At 40.5% G+C, this 21,531-nt stretch overlaps 2 protein-coding genes across 2 annotated transcripts; both read right to left on the bottom strand.

Moving 5' to 3' along the window:
- Positions 1-2,823: 2,823 nt before the first annotated feature.
- LOC120112872 (multiple RNA-binding domain-containing protein 1-like) lies at positions 2,824-7,803 on the bottom strand. Its single transcript, XM_039132847.1, has 4 exons — positions 7,364-7,803; positions 3,635-3,703; positions 3,289-3,395; positions 2,824-3,195 (listed from the first exon to the last, which is right to left on the bottom strand). Exons 1-4 carry the CDS (start codon positions 7,614-7,616, stop codon positions 3,109-3,111), a joined length of 516 nt encoding a protein of 171 aa, XP_038988775.1. The 5' UTR covers positions 7,617-7,803; the 3' UTR covers positions 2,824-3,108.
- A 969-nt stretch (positions 7,804-8,772) lies between these two features.
- On the bottom strand, positions 8,773-20,443 carry LOC103718072 (probable pectinesterase 66). Its single transcript, XM_039133154.1, has 5 exons — positions 20,226-20,443; positions 11,699-11,812; positions 11,205-11,418; positions 9,706-9,935; positions 8,773-8,926 (listed from the first exon to the last, which is right to left on the bottom strand). The coding sequence occupies exons 1-5, from the start codon at positions 20,441-20,443 to the stop codon at positions 8,773-8,775; spliced, it is 930 nt and encodes a 309-aa protein (XP_038989082.1).
- Between the last annotated feature and the right edge of the window lie 1,088 nt (positions 20,444-21,531).

Here is a 21,531-nt window from a genome sequence, read left to right as displayed (position 1 = left end):
AAGAGGGGGAGATAGGGGAGGAGAGGGAGACTTGGCTTTGAGGAAGTGTTGCGGCCACTAATCTGGCGACACAAGCGAGGGCACGATGAGCCCAAGCAGAGGAAGGAAGAAGGGAAGGGAGAAAGGAAGGGAAGGAGAGGAGAAGGGAGAAGGGCTCTATGGAGGAAGAAGAAGGGCCCGGTGAGCCCATGCAGACGGGGAGGGGAAGAAATAGAGGGAGGAGACCGCGGATTCCGTGATCTCCTCATGCTATTCTTCCAAAATCAGAGCACGCCAGAAAAGGAAAGAAGAGGGGCAGGGCTCTGGCGATGTCACGCGGCCCTGCCTCCCTTGTGGCGAGGATCACGGCCAACTCCATCCAGCTGGCCATCCCTAAAATAGGATGTCACAAAATCAATGAAAATTAATATATATATTATAATATTATAACAAATTAATACACTTTTTTGAAATAAAAAGATGGAGTTGAAGTATGGCAAAGTTAAGTAATCCAAAAGTTTGTGTTACAATAATAGAGATATATGATAAATTAACCTCATATATATTCCGAATCTAACTAGTGACCTTGAATATGGGTCCAGAAAATGAGTGCATGGCTCATGTATGCAACACACACAAGTTCATTCAGCACAGACATGCACATGCATGCGTCTTGAGGGACGTTTGAAGATCACCACTCTCATTGCTTCTAGCCAGAAGCAACATGTAAGCCAATTTCGATCCAGAGCAACAAACTAGGAATTAGCAATGTACATGCAAAGTGTGTGATTTAACCTATTTACTTGGGAAATCTTAGACAAAAGACCAAAGCGAGAGATGTTCATGCCATTCCGGCTCTCTCTCAAGATAATTCAGATTGAAAAAGCAAACATTCAATAACAACAAAAGCCCCTTAACAGAAGAGTGCAATAACTCCTCTACATATCACCATTTTGGTTGAAATTCCTCCATACTTGTATTCATGTTTACAGGTCTTCCCAACTTTTATGATGCAAGTGTGCTTGGCTTTGATAAGGAATGGAGGCAAATGGAATAAAGCTTCACATACACAAGTCTCTATCTACCTCAGCCAGCCACCAGTAACAATCCTTTTTTGCACGCTGCTCGATCCTCTCCATGTTCATGCTCATGCCCATGCTCACGTCCATGGCCATTACCATCCTCCTGGATCCCCTGAAGCATCCTTCGTTGGCAGAACCGCGCAAGCTTGGATTTTTTTTTCTTCTTCTTATGGTATTTACGGAGTTAGAGGATGGTTACAAGTGGTTTGAGTATTTCATGCTCTTTGTGCCAAAAAAGAAGAGAGATAATAGAGATTGAAACTAAGAAGCTTGCCTCGTGCTTAAGACATGAAGATGATATCATGCTTCAACCGATGAACTACTATTTTCTATCTGCTTTGCAGCAGTTGGTCAGGGTTTAATTAGCAATCAAAGAAGAACACTTCTTTCTCCTTTTCAATTATTCAAAATGATCCAACTATTGTAAAGACTTAGAATTCCAAAAAAAAAAGTTCACATTTCCATTGATGTAACAAGAATCGTAGGAGAGGTTTGAAAAGAAAAACCAACAAATCCCAAGGACTCCGGTGTTGCCTCATCTTCGTCGTCTATCAGGAACGTGCATCAAACATGCTAATTACTGGTATCAATATATATAAATACGTATTACTAATGAATATCTACTAGTGGAGTTGACAAGTTTTCAGTCAGTGACATGCATCAAGATTTGTGCCTTCAAGGTGGTCTCCTTATGCAGGGATGGGACAAAAATATTCGCCAATAAAGGCTACTGTGCATGTGAATCGGATGCACATTCGTATACACCACCACCACAACTGTAAGGATAACTATGTAGTCCAACTTATATCATATGCTCCCCTATAGTTTAAATAATTAGTTCGAGCTTATACGCATTGATCATGGGTTAATGAGTTATGCAACATTTCTATAGTAAATTACCCGAAAACATATAATATACGTATTAAACAACGGCAATCACAAATATCAGCCTAGATGGTAGGAGGATTTCCAAATGGAATGTGCGGCCATATCACTAAAGACCTGTGCAGATATGTGTTTAGTCCCACATCGGTTATTCGCTAGATAAATTTTAGATACTTATATAATATCAAGGAACCCAAATAATACCTTCCGACTAGCCATTTTGAGTAAAATTCTGGATTATTACTAATTATATTAAAGCGGATCCGACTCATAACCTATGTGGATTATGAGATACTGCAGCACAGATACATTAGGGTCGATCACGAGTCGATCGTGGTACTTATGATTAAATTTGAATAAATTTGAACCTTTAGCCTGATGAAGATGTCAGAACTTAAATGGATAGAGTATGTGAAAACCCATGTGGACGTGTGTTTAGTCCAACATCGGTTGTTCGTTAGATAGATCTTGAATACTTATATAGGACCAAGAAACCAAATAGTACTTTTTAGCTAGTCATTTTGAGTAAGGTTCTGAGTTGTTACACACGTAGGTTTAGAGCGTGACAACAAATATTTAAAAATAATTTATGATGCTAAATTTCTATTAGTTAAGATATATGTTTATTTATCCGTAAATTTGTGTACACTATCATGAAATATTGAAACCGGTCTCGTTTGGAAAAAGATCGAGAAATCAATCTTGATGTTCTGCTTGTGGAAATTTTCACACACCTTTTTTTTTTGGCTCGTATATGCCGGGCGTGTGCGTTTTTACTGTGTCAATGCCTTATCAACATGAGCATGACACATGATTTTAAATCATTGCTTCCAGTAACACTTATAACCACATCACAAACAACAGCAGCATTCACATGGACCACAAGAAAAAGGTATGTGTTAAATCCTTTCAAGCCTATTAATAAGCACATGTTTCAGTTAAGCTTGAAAGTAAGCACGCTTACAGAATTCAAGAAAAAATTTTTGTACATATAACCACCATCTGTTTCAAATATGATAAGCTGTATATCGGAAACTGAGACAGCTAATCTTATATTACATAGTCAAACATTCCGCAACCACTTAATCTTTCTATTTTGTTATATAAAAGGAAGCCTATGATGTGTTTAAACTGAAGTTAGAACAAATGTAGAATACTTGAGTTAGAATTGGTAAGGTATGGCCCTCACTTGCTTGGAAGGGGATTCAGGCTTCGCCATCATAACAGCAATAAATCTGCCATCAACAAACTAAAAGGAAAAGAATAATTTACAGTTAAAAATGACAAGCATTAATTGGTCCCGAAATATTTCAGAATACAGATCCTAGAAAAAGAAAATTACCTTTCCATCCATCTCTTTTACAGCCCGTCGTGCATCTTGCTCACGAGCAAACCAAAGATACGCCAATCCCAAGGACTCTTTAGATGTTTTGCTTGAAACAATTTTAACTGCAGCATTGCAGTGAGGAAGTAAATATACAGGTTTGCTGATGAATTCCTTGTGAAATTGTCAATGCAGCCATAAATTGCTTTATTATCAATTCGATGCCATTCACCAAGTACTCTGCTTATATAATTTATACATGATCTTTCATCTTTCTGTCCAATTGAGTACTTTCTTATCTTTGCTAACATCAACCAAGAAAGAAGAGAATCTTAGCATAGGAAAAGGAAAGTTTAGATCTCACCTCTGCTAACTTCTCCAAAGCATGAAAAGATCTTTGCCAAATATCCCTCAGATGTTGTGCGTGATAATCCTGTATCAGCATATCATTTGGGCATTAAATAGAAAACAAATGATTGTAGTAAAGTAAATTTTGCATAATTCTGAAGTGGTCCCTGTGTACTGAAAAAGAACGTGACAATAAAGAAACATTTTTTTGATATATATTCTTGCTAAGTTTTGACAATGCAATTTTGAACCAACTGTATTTTCCCATTTTACCATCTGGATAAGAAATCCTATGAAATCAACTTGAATTATATCTTCATAGATATTATCATATTGATTGTCTATCAGTAGTTGCTGCCTTTATCTATACCCAAGTATACGTGCTACATATGTCACAAAAAAGTTTTCTTTCAATACCTATAGTCTCACTTATTCTAACTTCCAGCCAATCTCCTCATAGAATTTCTAATATAAGCCTTGTTACTTGCTGTACGTTTTCTTGTGAATTAACATATCTGGAAAAAATTTGTCCACCCTGCCTAAGATGAAGCTAGTTGGATTCTTGAAGATGATGGACATCGCTCTTTCAGATAACCCTGGAACTTCATAAGGCAAACCAGTTCAGCTTTTGCTTAGTTCAACGTAATCTAGTCTAGGTGGTGGGTATGGAAACATTAAATGGCCTCACGGAGAGCTCTGCACCTGAAATAGTTAAAGATTCCAGGAAAAATGCTTCAAATGAGAGAGGTAGTACTAAATGGTCGTCTCATGCTGAGCATACCATCAGACCTTAGAAGATCTTATTTTCAATTGCTCATATGATTGCTCAATATGGAGGGCAATTTGAATGAGTTATGGGATGCACACTTTTGGGAAGGAAGCCTAAACTGAAGTTAATAGAACTAGAAATTTAGAGGTGAGAAGTCTGTCATTAAGATTGTGAGATATACAGCTTGTACTCCAGCTCCCACATTTTGGAGAAGAGGATTGAGATTTTTGCTTTCCAATGATTGAATAGAAAATAGAGGCTGAGATAATAGAGGAGCTAGCGAAGATAGTGTTCCTTAACAAAGCAGTAAGAATAAAGGCTCCAAAGATTTGGGATTTAACTCATGGACAAATTGCTAAAGATTTGGCAAGTATGAGGCCTCAGAAATAAAAGATCAGATATTCACTATTCCAAGAATTAACCTGCTCTGGTGCTAAAATAACATGAAGGGCCCGACACTTTTGACACCAAATGATGCATTACAAATTGATCCCAGAAACCAAATAATGCAAGAGAGAGATGTTAGAGAAGAAAGGAAGAAGACGAAGAGAGTAAGAGAGAGAGATAATGTTGGAACTCCACTCAAAAAGATTTGAAGCTTTACTACCCTCAAAACTATCAATATCAAGTATTAATTTTTTAACTCTAACACAATTGATTCAATAGATTCTATATTTAGAGAAAATAAGCAAATCTTAACATAAAGAAAGAAACCAATTATAATCAAAGATTATACAGCCTTTGGAATCCCCAAAATGACAAATGCTACACCTAATCGACATCCATAAGCCCTATAAGCTCTAACTCAGAAAGTACAAACACCCCAAAGCCCTCCTCCCCTTTCCCCCAACAACACATGCACATCCCCCCCAAAAAAAGGAATCAAACCACGTTACTACTCAAATACTGCATTAGTATCAAAATCAAGTTTTAAGGCAATTTCAGTATTTCTCTAGTAAAACACTTATAACTCCTCTGCCATAGGTTAGATTCACACAATTCTTGAGCCACCAAAATGCTTGTTCTAAGCGAGGGCTGATGGAGCAACTTTCAACTTCAAACTATCTAAATACTTTGGTGAAGCTTTCTCTTGACCCCTCCTGTTTGGTAGGGATGGCAACAGGTCGGGTATGGGTTGGGTTGGCCAATACCTGTACCTACCCCACAATTAGAAACCTCGTACTCATACGCGCATTGTACCCGTCTCAGATTAGGTCAGGTAAAGTAGATGGTGCGGGTCGGATTCGGTTGATAAGACGGATCAGATCAAGTCGGGTCAGGTAAGAAACTCATCATGCAAACATTCTAAAATAATTGTAACTTTGGGGGTGGGATTTAGATTAAGGCTATATCGGGTCGGGTTCGGAACGGGGCATACCATTACCCACACCCAAACAGAACCCGCTTTAGGTATTTATCTAGAACCCATTCCCACCGCAGGGTTTAAATGGATCGGATAAAACGCACACCATTCAGGTTAGGTTGGGTCGGGTATCCGATGGGTTGGTTGCAATTGCCACCCTACTTTTGGTGTCTGTAGAAAACTTCTAATGTTATCTACATCAAATATAAGTCCCATTAAGTAATAAAAAGACTAGTCACAAAGAAATGATTCATCAAATTATGCTCTATGAACGATAACTCATTGCAACTTCATCCATCACCCTCTTCAAATGTTCAAAATATAAACAACCTGAGCAATCTGACAAACCTTCTCAAATCTATGTGATATCCACTTTACAAATCCTACTTGAAGATTAAAAATAATTCCATCAGCATGTCATCTAAAATGAAACACGGCATTTGATCTCTTCTAGTTACACCCATCTTTTAGTTATCGAAAGCAGGAGCAGTTGACAAAGCAGATTCAGATGTGCATACAGGGAAGAACATCCCTCGAAAAATGTAGAACAAGTAATCTTTAGGAAGCAGGTGATGGAATCAGTTTCTGAAGAGATCTCAAAGCAAGCATTACACTTTAAATAGAAGTTCCCAGCTACTAAGCCCACACCTCCGCCATTTTTAGCCTATAGCTTCATTTCTTTAACTCTTGAATCTGAATCTGCTTATATGGACACCCTAAAACTTGGTCCTTCAACACTCAGATCTCTCTCCTTCATCCCAAATGTTCACCTTCCAAATTGCGACGATTTTTTTTAAAGAAATCGAGATAATTAAAGTAGTTAATTTTAACATTTCATCTTGTACACAAGCAACATTTAAAATATTAGATAAAATCTCCAAAAGGAGAACCATATCAATGCAGAAAACCAAAAACATCAAAGCCAAAAGTTTTCTTGAATGTCAACATGCATAGAGATATTTAATACACAAGTTGGACCAAGGAGGTTCTGTGACAGTGTTGTTTGTTGCTCGCTTGTGTAGTTGAGATTTTCTTGTAGTTCTTTCTTTTTCCTTTCTTTTTTTTTTCTTGTCCAATATATCAAGGAGGGGAAGGGAGGAGTACTACCCTTCTTTTCTCCTTTTTTTTAAAATTAAAAACAAAGTCAGTTCATAATACCTTGTGCAATTCCTATCTTTAAAGAGCAAATGATGATAGTCAACACCTTCGTACTTCATATACATCACTCTTAATTACAACTAATCACAGGCCTTTTGCTGCTCTCATGCTTCATGCATATGATAATACCTTGGTCATATAAGCTTACTGCAAACACATCTCAAGAACCATTCGTAAGCTGATCAAGAAACAATATATTATTTCAATATAAAAGGGTTTTTGCCTGATAACATGTAATATTTTTTCTTATTTCAAAGTTGCTTATATCTCTCTACTCAATCCTTTTCTTTTTAAGCAAAGAAATATCATGGTTATCTGTTGCAGCAGCGATGCACACAGCACATTGATCAAGACGGGAAATAAAAGCTGAAAGAAAGCCCAAAACAGAGCATATGAACCGTAAAACTGGAAGCGGTGAAGACCAAATAAAAAAAAAAAAAGCAGATGGAGCTTACCTTTGACGAAGATCCTGGATGAAGAAGGGTTTTCTACTGTGGAGGAAGACTCAGGGATGGTGCAGCAACGGACAGGTTGCAGGTTAGAGTGATGGCGGCTCCCAGGTGAAGAGATGGAAATCAGGGGGGGGTTGGAGGTTAGGGTTTGAGGGAAGAGGGGAAACGATGGCGAGGCGGCGGAGATGACGCAAGGTCTTCGAGAGCAAAGCAGAGGGGAGAGGACCGAAGGGGATGCCAGGTGACGAAGCGCCATCCGAACCAGAAGAAACGCCTACAAGATGTTTGTTGAAAGTCCAATGCAGAAAAAGCAATACGGGGCGACTTGGTGGATGTTCCAGAAAATGCATTGCGTATGCTCGTACATATTTATGGTGTGACAGAAGACAGCTGAAACCATTACAACAATCATTGTGATGTTATTACCGTTGTTTTATTTTAAAATATTTAATAAATAGTGAGGGCAATGGCTTGGAGCCATAGGCATGTCAAAAGCCATACCGCACCACAAAGTTTCTTCCAAAGCCAACTTTGATGGCTATGCATTGGGCAATGACAAGAGAGGCGAAGCTGAATTTATGATCAGAAGTCTAGACTCCAGCTTTATAGTAGCTAGAGAGAGTCCAATTTTTGATATCTCGATCCTAAGAGCAGAGCTGAGAGTTGCTTAGACAAGCATCAACCATGCGCAGCACACTATAAGAGCTGATTCCATCCTAGTTAAGGACAACTCTACTATGGTGATTGGTTAAATCCACAAGCAGACCAGAGGGGTGAATGCACATCTCTTGATATAGGATATTTGGAGTCTGGTGAGAGAGCACCTTTTCTGCTGCAAGGCACATCTACTGCAAGACAAATGGGGCTGTGGACTAGATGACATCCTTTATAACTCATCACTTTGAATTATTTGTTTTAGACGGACTCGATTCTTGCTCTGAAGATTCTTGCTCTTTTGGATGTGTTTGTCTAAGAAAATATGAATATCTCGTCTTAGCAAAAAAAAAAAAAAAACACAGAGACCTATTATTTAGAAGTATTTAATAAGATTTTTTTCCTTTTTTACTTAAAAGTTCATAGGTTATATTATCCTAAATTTAAGGAGTTGCAATTCGGCGAGATTAACCAGTTCTTGCAGGACCAACCCTGGATGAATCCAAGGCAAAAGGAGATTAACACATGGAGGCAAAGGGTGAAAACAAAAAGTAAATAAATAAAAAGACCAGGGAAATCAATTGGTTATTACAATTTTGTCATACGAAAGCATTTTGGATATATAATAAGCAGTTGGAAAGCAGGCTTGAGCCTTTGAGACAATTTTATATAATACGAGAAATTGGTTTCATTCATCCCATGGCACAAATCAAAGCAACATATGGCAACAAGATCAGAAAGGCCATGAGAATATCTCATCAGGGTTGCTGCGACAGCCAGCCTTCCTTGTCGATGAATTTGATGTTAGTGAAGTATTCCAATTGCTGGGGACCAAGCTTCTTCCATAGCAATCTTTGTGTGGCATCTGAATCTGGCCCGCTGCAACTATTCTCCGCATATGTTGTTTGGTGCCTAAAAATCCACATTAAAGTTAGCATTTCAGCATACATACGCACGTACTGAGATTTTCAGAAAAATAATGAAAGTTTCTCAACTGTAGAATTGCAAGTGAAACTGTCATGCAACATTTCAGATCGTAAATGCTGCCTTCACCAATCTTGACAAACCAAACTGACCCACTGATCTAGAATTAATAACAAATTTATGTGAATGCTTGCTGGATCTTACCCAATATCTATCGGACGTTATTACAAACTCTTCTTATTTAAGCCCTGACATTTTTGCCAAACCATAGATAATATACTCGTGCTGCTCTGATATTATTTATAACAACTCAAGATCTCATCCAAAAGAACTAGTCATAAGACATTATTTAGATTTCTTGATCTTGTATAAGTATTCAAGATCCATCCAGCGAATAACCGATGTGGGATTAAACACACATCTGCACAAATCATTATACTTGCTATAATTTTTGTTTACCCCTCTCTCTCTCTCTCTCTCTCTCTCTCTCTCTCTCTTCTTTTTCGAAAAAGGAAGGGGAGGGGAGAGACGACCTAGGCAAACTTGTATTAAATCATTTGCTCGCCAATATAGTCTTTTGTGACTCAAGTCCTTATGAATAGGCCTACTTGGAAGAATATGAGGATGCAAATAAGTCTGCTGTTGCATAATTTGAATGAGCTAGGGGAAAACAAATATTAATGGAGGTCCACCCAAGAGTCATTCTGGTCTACCAAGGTGCAACCACTTAATTTCAGACCAAAGCATAGAGTGATGATGGATCTTACCCATTGGTTTTCCAAGCATCCCAACCCTCAGGCACAACGTTGCCTCCCATGTACGTCTTATGGAACACCACAGTGGAGTAGGAATTCCATGCTCTTCCTAAAAACGTCTTGCCCCCATCCACCCTACAATCCTTGAACACAAAGCCACCCGGCGCGTCGGCTTTAGGCTTGCCATGTGCCGTTATCCGTCCTGGTTGTGCCCCCTCCATGATGGAATGCAAAGTGGACTTCTGCATGACAAAATAAAGAAGGCATTATACCTAATGTATTAGTTCTTGTCAAGTATACTTAGGTGAGGGTCCAATTAAATCACCCACTACCATCCGCGCATCATTTAGCACTAGGTCGCTGTACATACATACACACACACATATATACATACATACATACATACATACATATATATATATATATATATATATATATATATATATATATATATATATATATATATATATGTTCCGGTGATTATTGACTCATTGTATATCTTCTACTTCTAACTAACTTGTTTGAGAGCTTGAATCTACATTTGGGACCCATGAATAACACATAGGTATAAATTTTTAGTCTAGATTGCATAAAGGATAGATTCGGAAGTACTAATTGCATGAATAGAAAGGATAGTACCTCATAGATAAATTGGCCGAATCCAAAGATAAAGTCGGCAGCACCTTCGATCCAACAATCATAGAGGTAGTGTCGGCCTCCGAAATCACACAATGTGTCTTGGTAGGTATAGAATGTACACCGATAAAAGGAGCCTTTGTCTCCTGCTCCAAACATTGCTAATGCTTGTTTGGATCCATACTTGACACGGTCGTATGTATTCTACCATGAAGAGCATTGTGTCAGGATTTGTTTCAGTAACATATAGATAACATGAACATGCTCTAGATTTTTGACTCATGGTGAATGAGAATGAGATTATGTTTGAACTAATTTCCATCCACCGAACCTATTAATATTTGCATGACACCTAAGGAATGTAAAGCAGTCTACCCCTTGATTTTAATCCAAATTATAATGGTATTTAGGTATTTTGCAGGGAAATTGCCACAAGATTATCACTAGATTTATAAAAGCTCTGATCTCTCAACTGAGAAGAATCTATCTTGATCAATAAGGTAGCTTCTCTATAGTGTAAAGCTATATATAGATTTTATTGTTGCTGTCACTTTTGTTCTACTTGCTGTTGTTGTCGGGTAGCCATTTCAATCATAACATGGAAACTCCCATCTACATAATTTTTGGACCATATTCCTCGAATAACAAGAAGCTACAAAATTCTCAATTGTGGTCTTCACATTCCCTTTTCTCTAGTTCAATTCCTTCTGAAATAGGACTGACTAATGACTCACCAGCCTTTTTTTATGACAAGACTCAAAATTGGAAGGAGTGCAAAAAAAATGTATAAACTTAGTTGTAGAAAAAAATTTAGAACAAGGACATATCCATCTTAGATTTTTATTAGTGGATCTGAGTTGTCCATGGATGCTTACCTTAAATGCGATATCTTTGACGACGAAATTATTTGCTAAGATACTAAAAGTAACACCTTGCGTTTCTCCAGCAAGTACAGAATTTGGGAGACTGGTGTTGTTCCACTTAATCAAATCAAGGGGAGCAGGCTCATCCCACTCAACTGATGTCTGTTGGTGCCCTTGGCCTTCTAGAAAGATATACTCCTTTTTAGATGGAATGAAGACCTTCTCCCTGTGCAAGCAATGGAAGACATAAAATGTAGCTCCTTCTACATTGGGATGACTTGGGTTCAGCAATAGGTCTAAAGGTTGAACTTGATACCAATTCTTCTTGATGGAACTTGCCAATAAGGTTCTTAGATAAATAATCTCTATTGTTCCTCTAAAGACCAGCTCTACTGTTCATAATGATGATTATAACATTGAGATTTCCTACTTCTAAAGAGAGAGGAAACATGGATCCTGTTGGGGGGAAAATATGTCGTCACGCCTACATGAACAGCCGAGCAGACCTCCTCCGACCTGGAGGCAGCCGAGCAGGCTCATCCCACTCAACTGATGTCTGTTGGTGCCCTTCGCCTTCTAGAAAGATATACTCCTTTTTAGATGGAATGAAGACCTTCTCCCTGTGCAAGCAATGGAAGACATAAAATGTAGCTCCTTCTACATTGGGATGACTTGGGTTCAGCAATAGGTCTAAAGGTTGAACTTGATACCAATTCTTCTTGATGGAACTTGCCAATAAGGTTCTTAGATAAATAATCTCTATTGTTCCTCTAAAGACCAGCTCTACTGTTCATAATGATGATTATAACATTGAGATTTCCTACTTCTAAAGAGAGAGGAAACATGGATCCTGTTGGGGGGAAAATATGTCGTCACGCCTACATGAACAGCCGAGCAGACCTCCTCCGACCTGGAGGCAGCCGAGCAGACCTCCTCCGACCTGAAAATGCCCGACTCGCGCTGTGGTCACATCCCCCCCAGTGCGACCGAAAAACTACGCCTTGCCTTCGTGGACAATTAATGCGTATGACTTCTGCAGGCATTCGGTTTACTCAACAATCAATGCGTATGGCCCCTACAGGCACTCAGCTTACTCAACAATTAAAGCGTATGGCTTCTGTTGTCTATGGACATCAAGCCTCTTACGGCAAACCTGCTTGGCTACGAATGATGGCATGACTCCACGATGACTTGAGAGCTTCGGCCTAATTTCCTACGGCAACAGCATTGATACACACGATCGAGCATTAATTTCTACTGCATGCCTAATCGTACGACGGATCGTTTGCCCTGTCACATCACAGGTAACCCAGCCCACTCTATAAAAGGAGAACTTCCCCATTTTAAAAGGGGCTGGGAGATTGAAACTCTGGATATTCACAACTCCTCCCGTTCATACACTTGCCCCCTCTGACTTAAGCATCGGAGGGCCGGCGCCGGAAACCCTGGCCACCGGCTTCTTACAGGTCTCCCAGAGAACGTCGCGCGCCGCCAGACCGCCGCCCGCTGATTCTCATTGGAGCTCCTCCTTCCTGGTCCAGTGGTCGCCCCCGGGTCCAAATTCCAGCAACAGATCCTTCATCCAGAAATGCTTGTGACATAATGGTAGTAAACTTAAACTTATAATCATCATTCAATAGAAAAATACCAATGGAACTGGTCTCTAGTTGGATGCAAAGGATCATTTTGTCCCACATAACAAGATTGGGGTGCTAAATATCTTTTTCTAAAGAAAGAAGATTGCTTTGAGTAATGTTGAAAAGAGGACTAATAAGCTCTCTGGTTTCTCAAATATAGATTCCACCTTAATGCATCCATTGAGAGAGAGAGAGAGAGAAAGAGAGAGAGAGAGAGAGAGAAGACCAATGTCACGCCCCGAACCCAGCACCCGGGTCCGGCACGCGACCGGCCGCATGAGCCCTAGAGCAGTGCCCTAAAGATCATGCAAGGCCTATGATTATCAAAAAATTCCAATAAATGCACAATTAATTTAGTAATTCAAATAGACAAATCCAACATGTCCACACCAGATAAACAAATTAGTTCAATTACAAGATCTTCAAATGTTCATCAACATCAAAGAAAGATAAACAAACCAACTAACTAATGACTCGGGTACTCGCACTCTGCGCCCATCCTGTCCAAATCAATGCATTATGTAACTCTGGTAAAGAAAAAGAAGAAAAGGGAGTGAGCTTTACAGCCCAGTAAGAATCCCTACACATCCAAACCAACACAATAATAATATGAATTTGAAAGCCACGACAAATCGATTCACATTTCATGAAATCATAAACCGGCTATCAAAAAGGCTCAAATAATCAACATAAGTATGTACATCAAATATCAATGAAAGTTCAACCACACAAAAATGATATAGCATACGATAGCTCATAAATCTTCATTAATGTTTTCAATGCTTTTTTTTTTCCATTCTATATTAACTTGATCCGGATCAATTATCTTTCCGACTTTGGGCTATATCCCGGTCACGTTTCCGGCCCGTGACGGGGCAATCGATAGTATCACATTTCCGGCCTATGACGGGGCAATCGATGGTATCACATTTCCAGCCTGTGATGGGGCAATCAATAGTATCACATTTCCAGCCTGTGACGGGGCAATCGATAATATCACATTTCCAGCCTGTGATGGGGCAATCAATAATAACGAGATAAGCCCAAAGTCCCTGTTCATTTAATCAATTCACAAACACACATCCATTCCCTTTTTCACTTTATTTCCGGCCTAGACTAACCATGGTCACGTTTCCGGCCCGTGACAGGGCAATCAATATAACATGGTTAATCCATACCACCACATCCATAAATTCAATTATGCAGGTATAGGTTATACACATACATGCATCCATCATAATACCAATCACAAGCTAACACAATCAAAATATAATTTAATATAAAACTATTTTGCTTTGTCTGGATCATAGCATATCAAACATATATAGTGCAAAAATATCTATATCATGTAGGATTGGCGTACAAGAATTCTTACAGAAATTATAGACAGACTCAAATACAGATCTGGATCACAACCTATGAGCTGGGGTGCTGAGTCCCCTGATCAAAACCTCCTGGCACCGCTGACTCTTCCCCTACAACATCAATTATAAATCACAAACTAAATTATTTAATATTTAAATATTCTAAACCATAATTCACATCTACTATGGGGTCCATCACCAGGTCCCCAAACATCTCAATCCCTCCAGATCTAGGGCAGTCGGGGTGGCCTGACTCCCACCTTGCACCATCGGCCTATGTCGTCGCCAGCCGTGGCCGCAGCCATGCCGGCGACGATGGCCGGTCCCGATGAAGAGACCAACATAAAGGGATGATTTCTCTCTCTTCATGGTTGGGAATACATCTCCCTCCCTCAAATCCTTTTTTTGATCCAAGGGCAACAACCATGGTGGCTGTGCCCTCTCCTTCCCCAACCCGACAACACCACTGGCCGAACCATCGTCGACCGTCTTTGCTGCAGTCGCCGGCGATGGTGGCTGGCCAAAGAAAGAGAGGAGAGAAGATCCCTCTTCTTCTCCTTCCCTTAGAACCGAAAGGGTCCTCCCCCTTTTCCTGCATTATTGACAGAAGGCAAGCATCCTCACAGCCACCGTGATGGTGGCTCGGCTCCCCCCCCCCACCCGACAGCAGCCACGGTGGCCCACGACCGCCGCCGCCGTCGCCGCCGGTGGCCATCCGACGAGGGGAAGAGGAGGAGAGGATGGAATCCCGAGGAAGAGGACCTCGGATCTACCCTCCCTCATCACATACACATCCTAGAAAACCCTCTCCGACCTTCATACGAACCCAACCAGCCCCACCGCCATGCATCTCGGCCATCCCGGCGGCCGGCGACGGCCAAAAATGGAAAGAAGAGGCCGAAACAGGGGTACCCTGTTTTGGGCTCTTCTCCGACGATTCACCGGCCAAAAACCCCTCCCACACGACCCAAAAACCGAGCAATGAAACGCAAGGAAGAAGCCACGCTTACCTCGGTCCGATGGGGGTGCTCCGGCGGCCTTTCCGGCGACAAAATCGGAGAGGAAGACCCTCGGATCCCCAAGCTTCTTCACCCGATTTGTGGGGATCTTCTTGAAGGAAGGAAGAGCTTTAAAGCTTCCTCCACGGTCGGCCGGTTCTCAGCTCCGGCGCTTGATCTCCCCCGGCGATCGCCTCCAACGCCGCCGCTGCCCCCCCCCCCCCTTTTTTTTTTCTTGTGTTTCTTCTCCAACGATCGTGCCTAGGGCACGATCATATATGGTGGATGGGCCCGGTCATTTCGGGCTGGCCCATCCACCCCTCTCTCTTTTTTTTTCTCTTTTTTTTTTTCAGGTGTATTACATACTCTCCCCCTTAAAAAAAATTTCGTCCTCGAAATTAACTTACTTGAAGCCTCAAATTTTAAAAAAAATTGCATCCATTATATCATCCCTGAGATTTCAAATAGTCTCCCTCTCGGAGTACCTACCCACAAGATTTTGACATACAAAAATTATAGCATCTCAAAACTTGATCCTTTCTATTTACCACACATAGTAAGTTCTTTTGATCTCCTTCAAAAGAATTCCAAACTCCCAACCTTGGATTAAAATGCCATAATTATATCCCAAAGAAATTAATTTCTCTTAATTCTACCCAGAGATCATAATTGGCTTGACAGAAATAGGAGAAATCTTTAGTATCAAATGCTCTTAATATTCTATAATAAATTTTCTTTTTTTTTAACTTTGCCTGTGATTAAATGATCAACCTTTATCCTAGGATTCCAGGCCCAAGCTTAATCACAGAGCTATCAATCCTGTTAACGCTAAAATTGAGATGCCCCAAAATTCTTCTTAGAATTATCAAAAATAGGAGAGCCACAACTACTTCCAGTACGCAAAGAATCAACGACATTCCCCTCTACTAGAAAACTAACTCAAGTCTTTTATAATAATACCTTTCAGATTAAAGTATTATTATTTTATTATTATTTTTTAATCGGTTTCAAAATAACTCAACCCACTACACTTTTGCTGCACTCACTGATTTAATTCATTTAATTCTCTAAAGTCACAAAATAATTTCTGACTAAAGTATTACTTTGCATTGAGACTAAGAAACTCCAAATTTCAAATTTCCAAGTAGAACTAGAGCAAAACCTCTAGATCTTTTTGTCCTCAATTTATATAGAGTGTACATACCATAACTAACCCCCGATCCTTTAGTCAAGTTTAAGGTCACTATGTGATCTCCACAACCTTTTTAGAATCCAAAATATCTAGGTTTAATCTAAAGGGGGTAATTCTTGTATTCTCTTTGCAATTTAATTAGAAAATCTACATTGATTTTCCTTCCAACAGAATTGACCTCAAACTCAATGGGTTAGAACTGTTGAGCCAATATCACTATGAGTAGGAATTAACTCTATCAACCTCCAAATCCTTCTTTACCAAAATTCTTAATGTCTATGATCAATGCTACACATAATAACTCACATAAGCATCTCAAAATCGAAATTTCTACTCAATTTTGTATTTTACAATGACAAAGATTTCAAGTTAACACACCCAATAATCTCCAACAATTATAAGAAAAATTCAGTAGCCCAATCCAAATATGAGAATTCAAATAATTAGAATTCCTCCATCAATATGCATACTCTATGGCCTCAAAATAATCAAATACATCAATAGGAAATAGACCTATTTGCAATATCCAACATGCCAATATCAGATATAATCCACATGCATTTTCAACTTCGAAGAACGTTCCTCTCAATATTATGAAATCTTCTTAGCTCACTTCAATACTATGGAAGATCTACGTACAAATCTCACTCTAATAATTAGCAACAAAATCAAAAGTACAATCACATCAAAATCTATATCAAGTTTGAACTTTCAAGTCATTTAAATAATATATGAGCATGGTATAACCGATATGCCATTGTTGACCTTCCTACACTTATCTTAGGTCAAACCCCTCTTATCATGATCAAAGACAATTTATACTTTCCTTCCACACTCATCAAAAACCAAATCCGATGCATACATTTTATCACAATGCCCAGTGATCTTACATCTTAAGCACTGAATTTAATTGTCATGTTCCAAAGTGATCATAACCTTAAGCTATGATATATTTCTGTCACGATCCCTAGTGATCTTAAACATATGCTCAGATTCCAACTGGTCACATTTTCCAATAATCTTAAACCTCAAACTTTAATGCCACTAAGGCCACAGTCCCTAGTGGTCTTAAACCTTAGATTATAATATCATTCTTGTTACAATCTCAAGTAATTATAAACCAAATCTCTGATAGTTTTTCTATCATAATTCTCCACTGATACTCACCTGAACATAAACCCTAGGATACCTTAACCTTAATCTCTGATACCACTCTGTCACGCCCCGAACCCAGCACCCGGATCCGGCACGCGACCGGCCGCATGAGCCCTAGAGCAGTGCCCTAAAGATCATGCAAGGCCTATGATTATCAAAAAATTCCAATAAATGCACAATTAATTTAGTAATTCAAATAGACAAATCCAACATGTCCACACCAGATAAACAAATTAGTTCGATTACAAGATCTTCAAATGTTCATCAACATCAAAGAAAGATAAACAAACCAACTAACTAATGACTCGGGTACTCGCACTCTGCGCCCATCCTGTCCAAATCAATGCATTATGTAACTCTGGTAAAGAAAAAGAAGAAAAGGGGGTGAGCTTTACAGCCCAGTAAGAATCCCTACACATCCAAACCAACACAATAATAATATAAATTTGAAAGCCACGACAAATCGATTCACATTTCATGAAATCATAAACCGGCTATCAAAAAGGCTCAAATAATCAACATAAGTATGTACATCAAATATCAATGAAAGTTCAACCACACAAAAATGATATAGCATACGATAGCTCATAAATTTTCATTAATGTTTTCAATGCTTTTTTTTCATTCTATATTAACTTGATCCGGATCAATTATCTTTCCGACTTTGGGCTATATCCCGGTCACGTTTCCGGCCCGTGACGGGGCAATCGATAGTATCACATTTCCGGCCTATGACGGGGCAATCGATGGTATCATATTTCCAGCCTGTGATGGGGCAATCGATAGTATCACATTTCCAGCCTGTGACGGGACAATCGATAATATCACATTTCCAGCCTGTGATGGGGCAATCAATAATAACGAGATAAGCCCAAAGTCCCTGTTCATTTAATCAATTCACAAACACACATCTATTCCCTTTTCCACTTTATTTCCGGCCTAGACTAACCATGGTCACGTTTCCGGCCCGTGACAGGGCAATCAATATAACATGGTTAATCCATACCACCACATCCATAAATCCAATTATGCAGGTATAGGTTATACACATACATGCATCCATCATAATACCAATCACAAGGTAACACAATCAAAATATAATTTAATATAAAACTATTTTGCTTTGTCTGGATCATAGCATATCAAACATATATAGTGCAAAAATATCTATATCATGTAGGATTGGCGTACAAGAATTCTTACAGAAATTGTAGACAGACTCAAATACAGATCTGGATCACAACCTACGAGCTGGGGTGCTGAGTCTCCTGATCAAAACCTCCTGGCACCGCTGACTCTTCCCCTACAACATCAATTATAAATCACAAACTAAATTATTTAATATTTAAATATTCTAAACCATAATTCACATCTACTATGGGGTCCATCACCAGGTCCCCAAACATCTCAATCCCTCCAGATCTAGGGCAGTCGGGATGGCCTGACTCCCACCTTGCACCATCGGCCTATGTCATCGCCAGCCGTGGCCGCAGCCATGCCGGCGACGATGGCCGGTCCCGATGAAGAGACCAACATAAAGGGATGATTCCTCTCTCTTCATGGTTGGGAATACATCTCCCTCCCTCAAATCCTTTTTTTGATCCAAGGGCAACAACCATGGTGGCTGTGCCCTCTCCTTCCCCAACCCGACAACACCACTGGCCGAACCATCGTCGGCCGTCTTTGCTGCAGTCGTCGGCGATGGTGGCTGGCCAAAGAAAGAGAGGAGAGAAGATCCCTCTTCTTCTCCTTCCCTTAGAACCGAAAGGGTCCTCCCCCTTTTCCTGCATTATTGACAGAAGGCAAGCATCCTCACAGCCACCGTGATGGTGGCTCGGCTCCCCCCCACCCGACAGCAGCCACGGTGGCCCACGACCGCCGCCGTCGTCGCCGCCGGTGGCCATCCGACGAGGGGAAGAGGAGGAGAGGATGGGATCCCGAGGAAGAGGACCTTGGATCCACCCTCCCTCATCACATACACATCCTAGAAAACCCTCTCCGACCTTCATACGAACCCGACCAGCCCCACCTCCTTGCATCTCGGCCATCCCGGCGGCCGGCGGCGGCCAAAAACTGGAAAGAAGAGGCCGAAACAGGGTACCCTGTTTCGGGCTCTTCTTCGACGATTCACCGGCCAAAAACCCCTCCCACACGACCCAAAAACCAAGCAATAAAATGCAAGGAAGAAGCCACGCTTACCTCGGTCTGATGGGGGTGCTCCGGCGGCCTTTCCGGCGACAAAATCGGAGAGGAAGACCCTCGGATCCCCAAGCTTCTTCACCCGATTTGTGGGGATCTTCTTGAAGGAAGGAAGAGCTTTAAAGCTTCCTCCACGGTCGGCCGGTTCTCGGCTCCGGCGCTCGATCTCCCCCGGCGATCGCCTCCAACGCCGCCGCTGCCCCCCCCCCCCCCCCCCCCCCTTTTTTTCTTGTGTTTCTTCTCCAACGATCGTGCCTAGGGCACGATCATATATGGTGGATGGGCCCGGTCTTTTCGGGCCGGCCCATCCACCCCTCTCTCTTTTTTTTTTTTCTTTTTTTTTCTTTTTTTTTCTTTTTTTTTTAGGGGTATTACAACCAATACAATCAAACTCAAGTGTTCATGTTTTATCTGATTTAACATGAGATTATGAAATAATCTACCTGAAAATTTTGAGAGCATATAAATAGAAAGCTAGTTAAGCAAACCTATAGATTCCTTGTACAACATGAATTCTGATCCATTGCTTATTGCCATCAGGAACTGAATCAATGGCTCTTTGAATGGTAGTGAAGTCTCCATGCCCAAACGCATCGACAGTGATATTTTTCGAGATCACAGCATATCCATCAACAGAATCATAATAGAGAAAAATCTGTGTCAAGGAGGTGAAGAGGAAGAGGAGGAAGAAGAAAGGAGATTGCATTGCTAACACATTTGAATGTAACAATAAAACTATTTGAAGAGAGCATAGGTAACAGTCCTGAGTTAATTACATATATATAAGTCTTAGCTCAAAGTTGTGAATTTAGTCTTTTAAATGCGTAATCTTTTTGTATCAACTAGTGCATGTAAAATGTTTGGTCTTTTAGATGCGTAATATTTTTGTGCCTTGTTAAAACAATAGCCACGGTACTAGTAATTAAGCAATTAAAAGCCTACATCCTTCCTCCATTACTCCTCCTTCCCTCCTCCTTTTTCCTTCTTCTCCTCCTCTTTATTTCCCCTCTTCACTCCATCCAAGGAAGCCAGGCAGGCCAGGCCTCTTCTTCCCATTTCTCTCGATCTTCTTCTCCTTTCTCTCTTAACTTTCCACCTTTCCACCAGCCAACCGAACCGGACAAAATCCTTCCTTTTGTCCTTCTTATTTCCTTTCTATTTTTAAAGATTTTCGTAGAAAGATCTCTAAAGCATGTTTTCTCTTTCTCCTTTCATATTTCCTTTCTTTCCCTTCCTTATTAAATCTCAGCATTTCTTTTGCAGAATTTGGATTTTAAATATTTTGATTGAAAAATCTCTAAATAAATTGTGTTGCTGGAAATTAGACCCGGGGGTAATCTTTAGCTGAGAAGGAGGAGCTCCAGCGCGGAAATGGCGGATGGCGGTCCGTCAGCGAGCGGCGTCCTCCGGGGGACTTACAGCAAGCCGGTGGCCGGGGTTTCCGGCGCCGGCCCTCCGATGCTTAAGTCAGAGAGGGCTAATGTGTAGAATGATGGAGGAAATAGGTCTCCTGAGTTTCAGAATCCAACCAACCAACCCTCTTCTCAGGAGGAGGGGGTTTTCCTTTTATAGAGGGATATAGGTGTACCTGCGATGTGACGGAGCGAATGGGTTACCGTATGATTGTGCGTGTTGTATTAATGCGTGATCGTGTGAATTAATGCCTTGTCGTAGGAGATCAGACCGGAGCCGGTGAGTCGTCGTGGCTGATCGGACGTAGCCGAGTGAGTCAGCTGTTTGCCATGAAAGGCTGAGATCCGTAGATTGTATTAAGTGTTGAGTGAACCAGAGATC

This window comes from Phoenix dactylifera, chromosome 13 (assembly GCF_009389715.1).
Source record: "Phoenix dactylifera cultivar Barhee BC4 chromosome 13, palm_55x_up_171113_PBpolish2nd_filt_p, whole genome shotgun sequence".
In the NCBI taxonomy this organism is placed as follows: Eukaryota; Viridiplantae; Streptophyta; class Magnoliopsida; order Arecales; family Arecaceae; genus Phoenix; species Phoenix dactylifera.
Note: the sequence above shows the minus strand (reverse complement) of the source record. Positions and strands in the feature narration are given on the sequence as shown.

Excerpts from the sequence above, each read along its gene's own strand:
- LOC103718072 (XM_039133154.1), bottom strand. The coding sequence starts at position 20,443 with ATGCAATCTCCTTTCTTCTTCCTCCTCTTCCTCTTCACCTCCTTGACA. Across the intron at positions 11,419-11,698 it reads CTGCCTCCAGGTCGGAGGAG|GGAGAAGGTCTTCATTCCAT; the intron begins GTCTGCTCGGCT and ends TTGCTTGCACAG. Across the intron at positions 8,927-9,705 it reads GATGCTTGGAAAACCAATGG|GCACCAAACAACATATGCGG; the intron begins GTAAGATCCATC and ends GTGGATTTTTAG.
- LOC120112872 (XM_039132847.1), bottom strand. The coding sequence starts at position 7,616 with ATGGCGCTTCGTCACCTGGCATCCCCTTCGGTCCTCTCCCCTCTGCTT. Across the intron at positions 3,396-3,634 it reads CTTTGGAGAAGTTAGCAGAG|TTAAAATTGTTTCAAGCAAA; the intron begins GTGAGATCTAAA and ends GCAATGCTGCAG. Across the intron at positions 3,196-3,288 it reads TAAAAGAGATGGATGGAAAG|TTTGTTGATGGCAGATTTAT; the intron begins GTAATTTTCTTT and ends TTTTCCTTTTAG.